We start from the raw sequence: 11,820 nt of genomic DNA, 5'->3' as shown, positions 1-11,820 counted from the left end.
CAACTTCGCGAATAACGGCTGCGGATATAACGGCAATTCGCGAATAACGGCTGCGGATATAACGGCAATTCGCGAATAACGACAGAATTTCCATGCCCAGATCAAAGTCCCATCTAACCTGTATACATATCATGAGACTTGGGGACAAGTTTGGGTATGAGGACACTTCGTGAATAATTACACTTTTCTGATGACCCACCGAGTGTCGTTGTACGCAAAATTGACTGCACACACACCCCGTGCTGAGCTGCTCCATTGTCGCTGGGTAGATCCGCACACACGCAAAAGACCATACATGTAGTAGAATTCCTAAACTTTGACTAGAAATCGCTGTGCACTGCATGCATACCCATGGCTACTAATGATATACACGTACCTAGGTCTGGATCATTTTATTTTCTTTGACTGGCAAGCACACCTCAGACCTCAGACATGCCCATCGCGGGAGCGATGATAGCGAACAGCTATGTTAGACATAGCAACTTGTGCTGGGATTACACCATTCAACAGCTTGCAAGGCTGATGAATTGACCGCCACTATTTTTAGCCTGGTATCCACCACACAGCTGTTTGAAGTGACTTTTTCTGGCCAGTGAATCCCTATTTTTCATTTTTCCATTTTTTCTTTTTTTCTTTTTTTTCTACACACACACCACACCACATACTCCGGCATACACTGGCTGTTGGTAACCACCCAGGAGAATGAAAGAAAAGTCAGGAAGAGTCTGAGAAAGAGAAGAAAGACGTGTGTGACCATAATCGTCGGGAATCGAACCCGCAACCTATCGATTGGAAATCGCTGCACATACCACTGCACCATATGGGACACACACACACACACACACACACACACACACACACACACACACACACACACACACACCTACACACGCGCGCGCAGAAACGAAAACCAACGTGTGTATAGCTGGCTGACAGCACTAGTACTCATGAAGAAATAAGGTACACGTCCCAACACTAAACATGACAGGAGACATCAGGGCAGGTGGAAACTGGAAACCACAGGTAAAAACAGCTTAGAGCTAGGAAACAAGTTTTTGAAATAACTAGGTCATGCAGGAGCTACTTGGAGCTCACATAAATAATCAGTCACCTCTCCACTCATGTGGCGGTGCTGCAAACTAAAGTCCTTGCAACAAAAAACACGGAGGCATTTGCAGAGTCAAGTAGAAACTACTAAGATTGGGGGAAGGGTTGAGAGGCATGAATGTGAAAGGTGAAGTATTGCTGACTACTCTACAACCCAGCGAGGATTCATCCTTTACGTGGGTATTCAGAGCATGTGATATTCATAATGAAAGTAGCAACGATGGCTGCTTAGCAACGGTGCTGCCTAGCAACAGTGCTGCCTAGGAACGATGGTTGCTTGGTAACAGTGCTGCTTAGCAACAAATCAAGCCCAACCATTGCCGTGGACACTGTTGCAGCAGACACAGGTGTTCTCCGTGGGTCACTCAATCAACGCGGCGATTCGTACATAACCGCTGAACAGTCAATATACACCCTCAGCACCGCGGTGCTACTGGCTGTGCCATGCCGGGAAGAGGATCAACAACAGCGGGTGCCAATGGCAGCCCAGAGGCAATACTTCCACACTACCACGGCGTGTTGTTCAGGGGAAATACCCACACACCAATACAGTACAGCAGTGAGTGCTTGCTTGGTCTGCGATGACGCATACAGCACTCTAAACGACTGGGCGCCGTCGACCAAGACCACTGTGAAGATGCAGGCAAATGGCCAGGTCGGAACACAGCAGTAACGCTCCTAAACACTCATACTCTCACACATCACCAGTGCCATACCTTAGACTGCAGAGCGGCACTGTTGAATTCACAACACACTCTCTACCTAGCCGCCACACACACGCCTGCGGCAGACACTACACCTTCTCGGAGAGCGAGATGAGACTGTTGACGCTGGGGTTGAGCCAGTCCAGGCGCACGTCGTCCAAATGACTGTCAAAGTCGACCAGGTCTGCGTAGCCACGCTCGCGTAGAAGCTTCGCTACAACCTCAACCGACGCCATTCCTCCTTCTAGCGTGCTGTAATGAGCAGAGGAGCGGGAAATAATCACAGAATACTTCTAAAATACAAGACACGTGCCGTCAGACTTCGCTTAACCGCACACATCCGTTTTCCACAAAAATATCCAGATAGGTGAGGGGTTCGGATAACCGAACACCGGTTTATAATATGTTGGATGCATCACGTATGCTGTAAATCTATAACCAGCTATTTTCTTCCGGATGGCGAGGGATCCAGATAAAAGAGGACCGGCAAAGCGAGGTCTGACTGTATCTCCATGCCAATCACCCATCACCACAAACAATGGAAGAATGGAACCAGAAAAGAAGAGAGCAATAATGAAGAGATGCAAGGACTCTATTGCAAAGGGGAAACGCTCCGACACTGACCTATGATGTTGCTAAAGCCAATCAGACCACCACGGACACCTGTAGTATGTACGTAGTGGCTCCTTTCCAGCTCTGCAAGCTAAACTTGGCCCAAGAACTAGCCCAGCTTTCAGAAATCACTTTCTCCAAGGACAGAGCAACAAATGACCAGTTCAGCAAGCATTACCAACACATCACACAGACTCCCTGTCACACAGCACCAGTAATCATGACTAGCACTGTATCAAGTGTCTTCACAACTCACTCAGTGTGTTATGCTTAAAATTCACAATAAAATGGATACCGGTACAGCGAGACACGGGTCACTGGCTCGAGTGCAGAGTCATAATTCATTCACTGTACTCGTATGTGAAGGTCTGAATATAGCCCTTGCAGGTCTGCTAATGAGTGCTCGGTTGCAGGTCAGACTCACCTGAGAGAATGCTCAGCAACCCTCCACTTGCCGTCATGGCACTTATACACCTGTAACACGATATGCACACACACGCACACACACATACACACACACACATACACACACACGCACACACACACACACACACACACACACACACACACACTCACACACGCGCACATGCACACACACACACACACACACACACACACACACACACACACACACACACATCCGCACAGATACACGTCTACTTCAAATATAACGCACACCTCTTCTCCTGGGGTAGATTACGCATGCAAGGGCAGACATGCATACATGCACGGCCCAACATGCATAATTATTTGCACGCGCACACAAACACGCGACACTAGCCAGCCAGTCAAGAAGCCACACCCACCCACCTTGACAGCCAAATCATCTGCTGATGCAGTAACCTTCTGGTTCTCCACCTGTACAGTATAACCAGCAGACAAAATGATACTGGAATTCAAAACTAAATGCACATAGCCAAGTACAAAGAGAAGTCCACCCCCCACCCCCACACACCCACACACACCCACAAGGCTGACCATCACCTAGGATGTACACTCATACCTCGGCTATCCGGACTCTGAAGTTACGGGCACCCTTTGGGTGAGTTTCGGTGGAAAAATTACTACTCTTTCGTCAATTTTCGGCTGTTCAAAACTCGCGAAAAAGCGACATGAGGCCCTGGGTTCGAGTCCAGCTCAATCAACGGCGTTTTTTTCTCAAATTTTTCGTTGAGAGCCTCAATTTCGCGGTCCTCGCCCACGTCTCAAACCCATCGATATTGCCTCGCCACATCGCTCACACACCACTCAGAACACCCAGTTCCGGTGCAGCGGGTGCAAGAGAACATACTGACAACGCGATCGTTCGAACGATCTTCTTTCTCCGTTTCGTTTTCGTTGGAGCCGTTCCCAGTTCTGAGAGTGTGTTTGTTTTTGAAGTCGTTGTGTAGGAGATGGGTTCATCCGAGGCTGTTTTCCAAAGGCTGTGGCTGCTCTTCGTCCTGTTTTCCTGGGTTAGTTTTTAGTTTCCTGTGCCCTGCCTGTGTGACCAGGTTGAGTACTGTCGCAGATGTATTGACAGCATCACCCAACAAGCTTCGCGGGGAGACAGCGGAGCATTTGACTATCCACTTGGTACAGTCGAAGTCCGTTGACGGTAAGCTTGAGTTACGGAAGGGTGGTACCCACGCTGTGTATGTATGTACAACGCAAGGTGGCAGTGATGCTGTGTCTGTAAGGCGGATGCAGAGGAGGTTGGAAGAAATCCGACAGGCAAAAGAGGTAGCTTGTGGGGGCACTGCTGGTGTCAGTAAGCAAGATGCCTATGAGCTACGTAGTATGGGTCAGATAGACGGTGAAAAGTTGCTTAAATCTGCTGGCGTGTCTCCTTGTACACTTTCATCTCATTCTGCCCTTGCTTTAAAAGCAGATCTGCACATGCCTTGGAACCAGCTGAGGAAACTGCGGAGGTGGCTCAAGTCCGTTGGGTGTGAGATTGAGTCAGAGAATACCATGCGGCAGCAGCTTGCGGAAGAGGTTCCTGCACTTCATGCTTCCGAAATGTGCCCGTTCACTCTTTCGAGTGGTGATGTAGTTTCATCGCCAATGGGTATGGCATGCAACCTCACAGAGAGATTGTCCTTTTCTTCTTGGACCAGTACGAGGAGGCTGGCATGCTTACCGACCATGGTGTTATCCCGCAGGATGAGATTCGGGTGAAGTTGGGGGGAGATCATTGGGGCGGATCTTTCAAATTATCGTTCCAAATTTGCAACATCCCTCACCCAAATGCTGTGAAGAACATTTTGGCAATCCGGAGCAGCAAAACAACCTCCAGCATGCTGCCACGCAAATGCAGAAGCAGGTCACAGCTCTGCAGGGTGACATCAGCCAACACGAACAGACCCACACAAAGGCAAAGCTCGACAATGGGCCTTGCAACCAGTACGTTGAGGCTGCTTTACAAAAGCACAACATCTGCCACCAAGTGTATCATGTGGGCTCATTCATTGGTAACCACGGTAACCACGCTCTCACAGGCTCCGTCATCACTGACTTGACATCATTCCTTACGGTTGTGGAGGAGCGTGCACCCTCTCTGGCTGCGGATGCTTCAGATGCATCCAACAGTACGCAAAGTGTCACGTTGCATTTTCCGGAACTTCTGCAGTGTCAACGGAAGTTCGCGACCAGCTACAGAGCGATATTGACACCTTCCTGGCTTCAGTTCGGAGGGAGATTGTTCCTCGTGGCCTTGGCCAGGTTACTCCAAAGCTGCACCCTTTGGAGTGTCATGTTGTTTCCTTCATGCGGAAATTCGAAGTTGGTCTTGGGTTGCTTGCTGAGCATGGGGCAGAATTTATTAACAAAGAAATTCAATACCCTTCTTGCCCGTCAAGGTGGCATTGTAGATCCTCTACAACGGCTTCAAGTCACAGTCCAGCAGCACCGTATCGCAGCTCTCCCTAGTTTACGACCTCTGGTCCCAGCTCCTCGCAAACGAAGTAGAAAGGAACAGTCCTGAAGTGCTTTGTTTGCTCAGTTCAATTTTCAGTGTAGTGCGTTGATCGCGGGTGGTTGGTGGGTGAGTTGGCGTCAGTTCAAGTAAACGAACTGCCTCCAGCTTGCTCGTAAATAAAGAGCAGAAAACTAACAACGAACTGGAGCACCTGCTATCGTCAGCAAAGGAGAACAGCTACAGGTAATACTCATAAAAGGACACACTTCAGGACACACTTTTTATGAGTATTATCGCATTTTTGTCTCAGAGGAAAGCTACAGGTAATGTATCCATTATCATTTCTCTATCGTTATTATTTTCGCTTTTCACCCAGAGGATGGGCCATGCCCGAAAATTTGGTGAGTTCATTTATTTATTTATTTTGAAGTGACGTATGCGGCGAAGAGACCGTATTTGGAAAGTTCGAGTTGAAGTACCGTGATTATGTTATTATTTTATTCAAATCAGATTCACAGTTTGGCAATTTCGCCGTGTCTCTCATTGATTTTGCATCAGTTCGATCTCACAAACTGTTCACAGCTGGCCGGCAAAACGAGGCGCGAGGCCAGACAACAAAGGTGCACCGAACAGGGCTGACTATTATCATGAGAGAATAAAACAATTGCTTCAAACTTCATCTTTTCACTCGATGAATTTCGAAAAAAATCCTGTTCAGAAAGTACAATCGCTTGGCCACGAGACTCCGCACGTACACGTTACCATGGGATTCTGACGTACAGTACGAGCATGCAAACAGTGCGTGCAGTGCCAAAAAATCGACACCATTTTGCCTCATGTCGCACTCGAAACAGCCGTGACTGAATCCCATTTTTACCGTTATTTTGCCCACTTTGTCATTGAATGGTGCAATGCTCAGTGAATGCTTGATGTCCGATCAGACGAACAGCAGTTTTTTACCACAGGCGAAAAGGCGGATCGCGATGGAGACGCCCGTGGCCATGATGAAATCGTGACTTGCTCGAGAAAAAGATCTCAAAGTCGTCGGACAAGGAGGCACATATACAAGGGTGCGTGCATGGAACACATTTTCGCTAGCCCAGGGTGCCAAGGGCCAGTAGAGAGGTTAAGATGCATGTTATTTCCGACGTGATGCACAATTTCACGTCAAATTTGGCGTAAAACTCCAAACTTCGACGTGAGCTGCGGGTCACTCGCGTTGTTTTTCGACACGTGAGCCAAATAACGCGAGCTGAACTTTCGCGTCACGTCAGAAATAACGTGCATCTTAACCTCCCTATTATGCTCGAGGTGCAGTTATCCATGCTTGACGAAGAGTTTCACTGCACAGCGTTGTACATAAACAAAACGAAGACTTACTTAGTACCTTGCAGTACTTGAGGAAATTACCAAAAGAAATTTGAATATTCAAAGGTCGAGGGAACGGAAAAGGGAAAGCCTGAAGAAAAAATTGACTGCCACCACCAGGAATCAAACCAGAGACCTTTGCTTGAGGCCAATTTGAATCGTGGGAATTTTCACAAGTACTTAGGGCGCGTTTGGTTGGTACAACCTAGAAAAGGATTCACCAGAACAGCGTGTTTGGTTGGGACTGCACTTGTTATGGGTAGGCCAGAACATGATCTGTTTGCTCCGGCCTCGAGGCCGGAGCAGACCAAGCAGTTTCACTTTTTCACAGTGAAACCAGGCGGGAACAGCGGTTTTGGTCCCAAATGATCACGTACATATTATGCTTTTGGGTTGAACTCGTTGTACTGTACAAAGTGACCATGGTGACCCGTACACCTTTTGAAGAATGCACCAAGTTTGGCACACTTTTTCACAAAAATGTGCTCTGTTTCTGGAGTACTGTTTGGTTGGCATGAGGGTGCTCCATGTGCACCAGCTGTTCGATCCTGTTCTAGATCGTACCAACCAAACACACCCTTACTTTCAGCAATTTAGCACTTTCAGGTTCACTGGTATTTACTACATACCATGAGCAAAGCAGCATGTGGGAACTTCTCTTGGATCTCATCAGACACTCGGCATGCCACTGTGTCGGGCCTGCACAAGCACATTCAAACACAACCCATCGAGGTGACACATAGCAGCAAGGGCAAGCCCCTGCAATACGGAGAAAACGCACACGATCGGTGCCTCGTGCGAGACGTTCACTTCCAAAACATCTACTGCATCAGTGCGGAACAAAGAGACTTTGTCACGGATCTATAGTCGAGGCCCGCACACTAACACAGAGGGTATGAACAGTAGAAAGGAACTCAGGTGCCAGCATAATTATCAAATTTCAACCCATGTACAGTTGCGCTCGGTGAAATCCGGCCCAAAGTGCAAAGCCGGCGCCGCGAAGCCAGCTCCCATTACATCACTGGCGATTTGTGTGTATGAACTCAACTGTACGCACCTCGTGTAAAAGTTCGGAGTGAACGTGTTGCATGCTAAAAACAGTTCAAAATTTCTTTCATTCACTTCACGAAGTACAGCTCAAGATCAAGAAGAGATAGAGAAGAAGGACATCGCTGCGAGAATGCTGACCAGCTGGTGCAGGCACTGCACCTGGAGTGGGACTCGTTGGCTCCTGACACGGTTTCCCCATACGTGGAGTCAACGCCACGTCGTGTTGAAACCCTTGTTATGAACTGCTATGTTAGGTGCCTTATGACTCTTGTTTCACAATGTATGTTGCTATGCATGCTGTGTACACGCTCACCCATACGCGCGCGCGCCTCCGGTTTATGTGTACACGCTCACCCATGCGCGCGCCTCCGCTTTATGTGTACACCTCTCATGCCGTGCATGTGTCTGGCCACGTGCTTAGCTGCGCTGCATATATGTCATGTCGCCGGAAAGGCACGACTGGTCCGCGATCTGCAGTGATGCGTACCTTCCATTGTTTTTGCCGCCTTTCAGTTTTCTTAGTTTTTGTCAGTTGTGTAGCTGCACTTCTTTCTCAGATTGCATGCCCGTCTTTCTCTAGTTCAGTCGATCTTTAGTTCAGTGTGCTTCAGTCTGGTTCTAATAACTTCTATGTCTCTCCCAACTCTCTTGTAAATATAACTCATTCCCTAATCCGAAGTGTTGCGGTAGTGCTGGCTGGTCGAACGTTGGTTCCACTACACCCTAATCGAAGCAGACGGTGGCCACTCAAAAATATTGAAGCCCTGCTGCTCTGGGTATGAAATAAACTGCTTCGAAACGATCTCCGTCTTCTTTACTTGTGCTGAGCTGAAATGAAAGTTACACTTGTCTTTGTTTGGCGCGGTTTTTTTACACTTTGGTGTGAACATGCATGCGTATGATGAGTACAGCACATGCACAGTTCATACGGCACACGTGCACACTAGCACTTGTACAACTACTTAGAGGGCATCAAGGGCCGCATCAGTACTGGGCGCCAGTTATGCACTTCGGGCCGGATTTCACCGAGCGCAACTGTATAACAAACGTAGCAGCATTCCAGCAGGCATGCCACTTAAGAGCCCGATCACACATGCACTGGGGAGCGGCGGCACTGGTGAAGCGGTGCCCTAGGAATGAAAAAAAGCATGGCCATTGCAACTGCGGAACACGGAACTGCCACTCCAGCGGATGCTAAATGCAAAATGTGTTCGCAATCTCTCACTTACAGTGTGTTGGACAGTAGCTCATTGGCTTGGTAGTATGCCACAATCTGTAGCTCATTGTTGTGACAGTAGTCATCCACCTGACACAGAGAGAGAGAGAGAGAGAGAGAGAGAGAGAGAGAGAGAGAGAGAGAGAGAGAGAGAGAGAGAGAGAGAGAGAGAGAGAGAGAGAGAGAGAGAGAGAGATAGAGAGAGAGAGATAGAGAGAGAGAGAGAGAGAGAGAGAGAGAGAGAGAGAGAGAGAGAGAGAGAGAGAGAGAGAGAGAGAGAGAGAGAGAGAGAGAGAGAGAGAGAGAGAGAGAGAGGAAAAGCTTTAGTAGAGAAATTTGCCACAAACTCAAAGCAGAAAAAAACTTATTTTTGAGTAGCACTTTTCATCTGCGCTCCGTGCCTATGTGTCACAGGTTCTTCGTGCATGTACTCGCTAAAACAGGTTTTGGATTGAAGCATTCCAACAGTTTCATGTCTAAACAGGGCTGAACGAATGAATCCTAGCCAACAAACTGGCAACCTGAACTTCAAATTTCACTCATACTAGTACATGTGTCCATCATGCTCTAAAACCAGATACCCGGTCCTTCACAGTCTACACACACTGAGATTTGGCAGCAAACCGCCTCCAGTAAAGTTATCGAGTGACGAGAGTGAGATTGTGACTAATGGTTCAGCCACTTCAGTGGCAGCTAGGTTCATGTGAGTTCAGTGAATACTTGAGAACGGGTATATTCACAAAGCCAATCGCGTCAAACCATAAAGCAAGAACCAAAGCAAAAAGACAACCCAAATCCGGCAATAAATAGAACGCTCAATTGAAGAGCAAGATTGAACACAAAAGCTTGACAAGAAACCGCTACCTAAATGGCTCAGTGAATACTACTCGGCTATCTTTCACCGTGAACAGCTCAACGACTACCTGCAATCACTCTGTGTTGATAATCCAGCTGAGCTATTCGTAATTCAACATTGCTGAAACTTCCAAATCTATCAGGAGACAGAAAGCCACCGTGTCTGTAAGCTGTGTTGGAAATGGTGTCAGTGATGCCATGCTTCAAACGGGGACATGTACATGTACTCTGCCACTATGGCATTGTGTCATTACGTTCTTCAACCTCACCAATACCTAACAGCCCGGATGACGTGGGGAGTGGTCAGGTCATCCTAATGTACATAAAAAAGGTGAACACGTCGGAATTCCGAAGAGCTACCACCGCCTTGTCATGACACTGCGGGTAGTTTGTAAGGCGCTCATCAGCATCATCACCAGGCGAGCAACTGCCTGTGCATCAACCTACATGTTCAATGTGAGAGAGGAGCGTCAAGCCGGATTCCGCCCTGGATGATCTACTGCCGTGGACATTGAAATCCGATGGATGACCGGGACTGGCGCCCTTACTGCTTTTAGCGTGTACATGCACTGTAGTTCACGTACATACTGTGAAAATGGACCAGCAGTGCTTGCGAACGCAAGGCCAGCGCCCCGTGGCCGCTTGACTTCTCCACGGATGTCAATGTCCGCTACAGTACATGTACGTGTATGCGCTTCTCACGATAAGCTATGGTTTGGAACGCGACTCCTTCCGGAATTCGTTCATGCACATGGCAAGTCGATGCAGACTGCCCGTGGAGATATATTCTGAGGGGAAACAATAATTTATAGCACTAGACAATCATGCGGTGATTGCTCCGCATTCTACTGGAGTCCACAAGGCCATGATCGAGGCAGCCATCGAGGCAGCCATCGAGGCGGCCATGGGTGCTAACACTACATATTTGGGCAACGCTAACATTGCAAATGACGTCAGTAACTGATGACCATTCAGCCCAGTGCGTGTGCGGGGGACTCCCAAATGCAAGACTGTTCAGCTACCACTCAGAGATGTTTGTTTGTAGCAAAAAGACGGTGAATGGTGCAGCGTGGGCGGAGAGATTTTGATGTCAAATCATCTCTATAAATGCACGTTCCAAAATGAAATTAAACGTCTTAGTAATGATGTACATGTACATGACTGTACAATGTCATGCAATAGTGCGATTTTCCATATCTCATTGGAGGATTTTCCATGTCTCATTTGGAGGACAGCATTTCCATACCCGACAATGACTTCTACCCGGCAATTACCACACGAAAATAACTCCTACCTGCATAAGAGCTGCATTCATCATCGGTGAGAGGCCCAAACCCTGATGAAACAGAGGTATAGCGTCCTCCACGTACACTCGACCGTTTTCTTCCGCACCCAGAAGAACTCCGCACACAGCACGCTGCGAAAACTTGCTGGCGTGCAGGATCATCTTTGCGTAGGCACGCACCGACAAACAAATATTGGGCTTCATGTTGAGGACCAGAATCGTCAAAGATAAGGGGACAAGAATGCTTCCTCAAGCAACTTTCAATTATTTCGAATGAAACAGTTTTCCAAGAACAGAAGTTTTGACTTTGAAAAAAAGTCTTTCATGATTTTCTAATGTCTTGCCTGACGTCATGATTGAAAGAACAAATAATTCAATTTTTTGTCAAAATAGCTTAGCAGAAATGTAGAGTCCATAAACAGTTTATGCACTCTTGAGAAATGCCATAATTCTATCAAGAGTATACTCAAGAGTATAATAACCCCGCGGCCCGGGCCGGGGGGTTATAATACTCTTGAGTATACTGTATAAGCCCTCTTGCTTCTATACAGGACACTTGCTACAATGTAGACCTACCATAATAATGGTACATGAACCTATGATCTGATAGTATGAAAGAGGGAGCTGGAGAGCCCAAGATAACGTCGTTACGGCTAGCCTAGAGTCACTGAGAGCAAGTCAGGACCAACCGGATACTGTAAAGTGAGAAACTTTCGCTAGAGAT

General features: G+C 47.6%; 1 protein-coding gene across 1 annotated transcript; it reads right to left on the bottom strand.

The window, feature by feature from the left end:
• Positions 1-920: 920 nt before the first annotated feature.
• Positions 921-11,391, bottom strand: LOC135818517 (ER membrane protein complex subunit 8-like). The gene is made up of 6 exons (XM_065331905.1): positions 11,106-11,391; positions 8,970-9,046; positions 7,320-7,389; positions 3,234-3,281; positions 2,848-2,897; positions 921-2,063 (listed from the first exon to the last, which is right to left on the bottom strand). Exons 1-6 carry the CDS (start codon positions 11,298-11,300, stop codon positions 1,901-1,903), a joined length of 603 nt encoding a protein of 200 aa, XP_065187977.1. The 5' UTR covers positions 11,301-11,391; the 3' UTR covers positions 921-1,900.
• Positions 11,392-11,820: the final 429 nt, after the last annotated feature.

Source organism: Sycon ciliatum, chromosome 5 (assembly GCF_964019385.1).
Source record: "Sycon ciliatum chromosome 5, ocSycCili1.1, whole genome shotgun sequence".
Lineage (NCBI taxonomy): Eukaryota > Metazoa > Porifera > Calcarea > Leucosolenida > Sycettidae > Sycon > Sycon ciliatum.
This window is presented reverse-complemented; position numbering and strand designations above follow the sequence as displayed.

What these genes read in the sequence shown, in the direction of transcription:
- LOC135818517 (XM_065331905.1), bottom strand. Translation starts at nt 11,300, where the DNA reads ATGAAGCCCAATATTTGTTTGTCGGTGCGTGCCTACGCAAAGATGATC. An exon ending in CACATGCTGCTTTGCTCATG is followed by an intron (nt 3,282 to 7,319) that starts GTATGTAGTAAA and finishes TATACTGTACAG; the next exon opens with GTGGAGAACCAGAAGGTTAC. An exon ending in CAGATGATTTGGCTGTCAAG is followed by an intron (nt 2,898 to 3,233) that starts GTGGGTGGGTGT and finishes ATCGTGTTACAG; the next exon opens with GTGTATAAGTGCCATGACGG.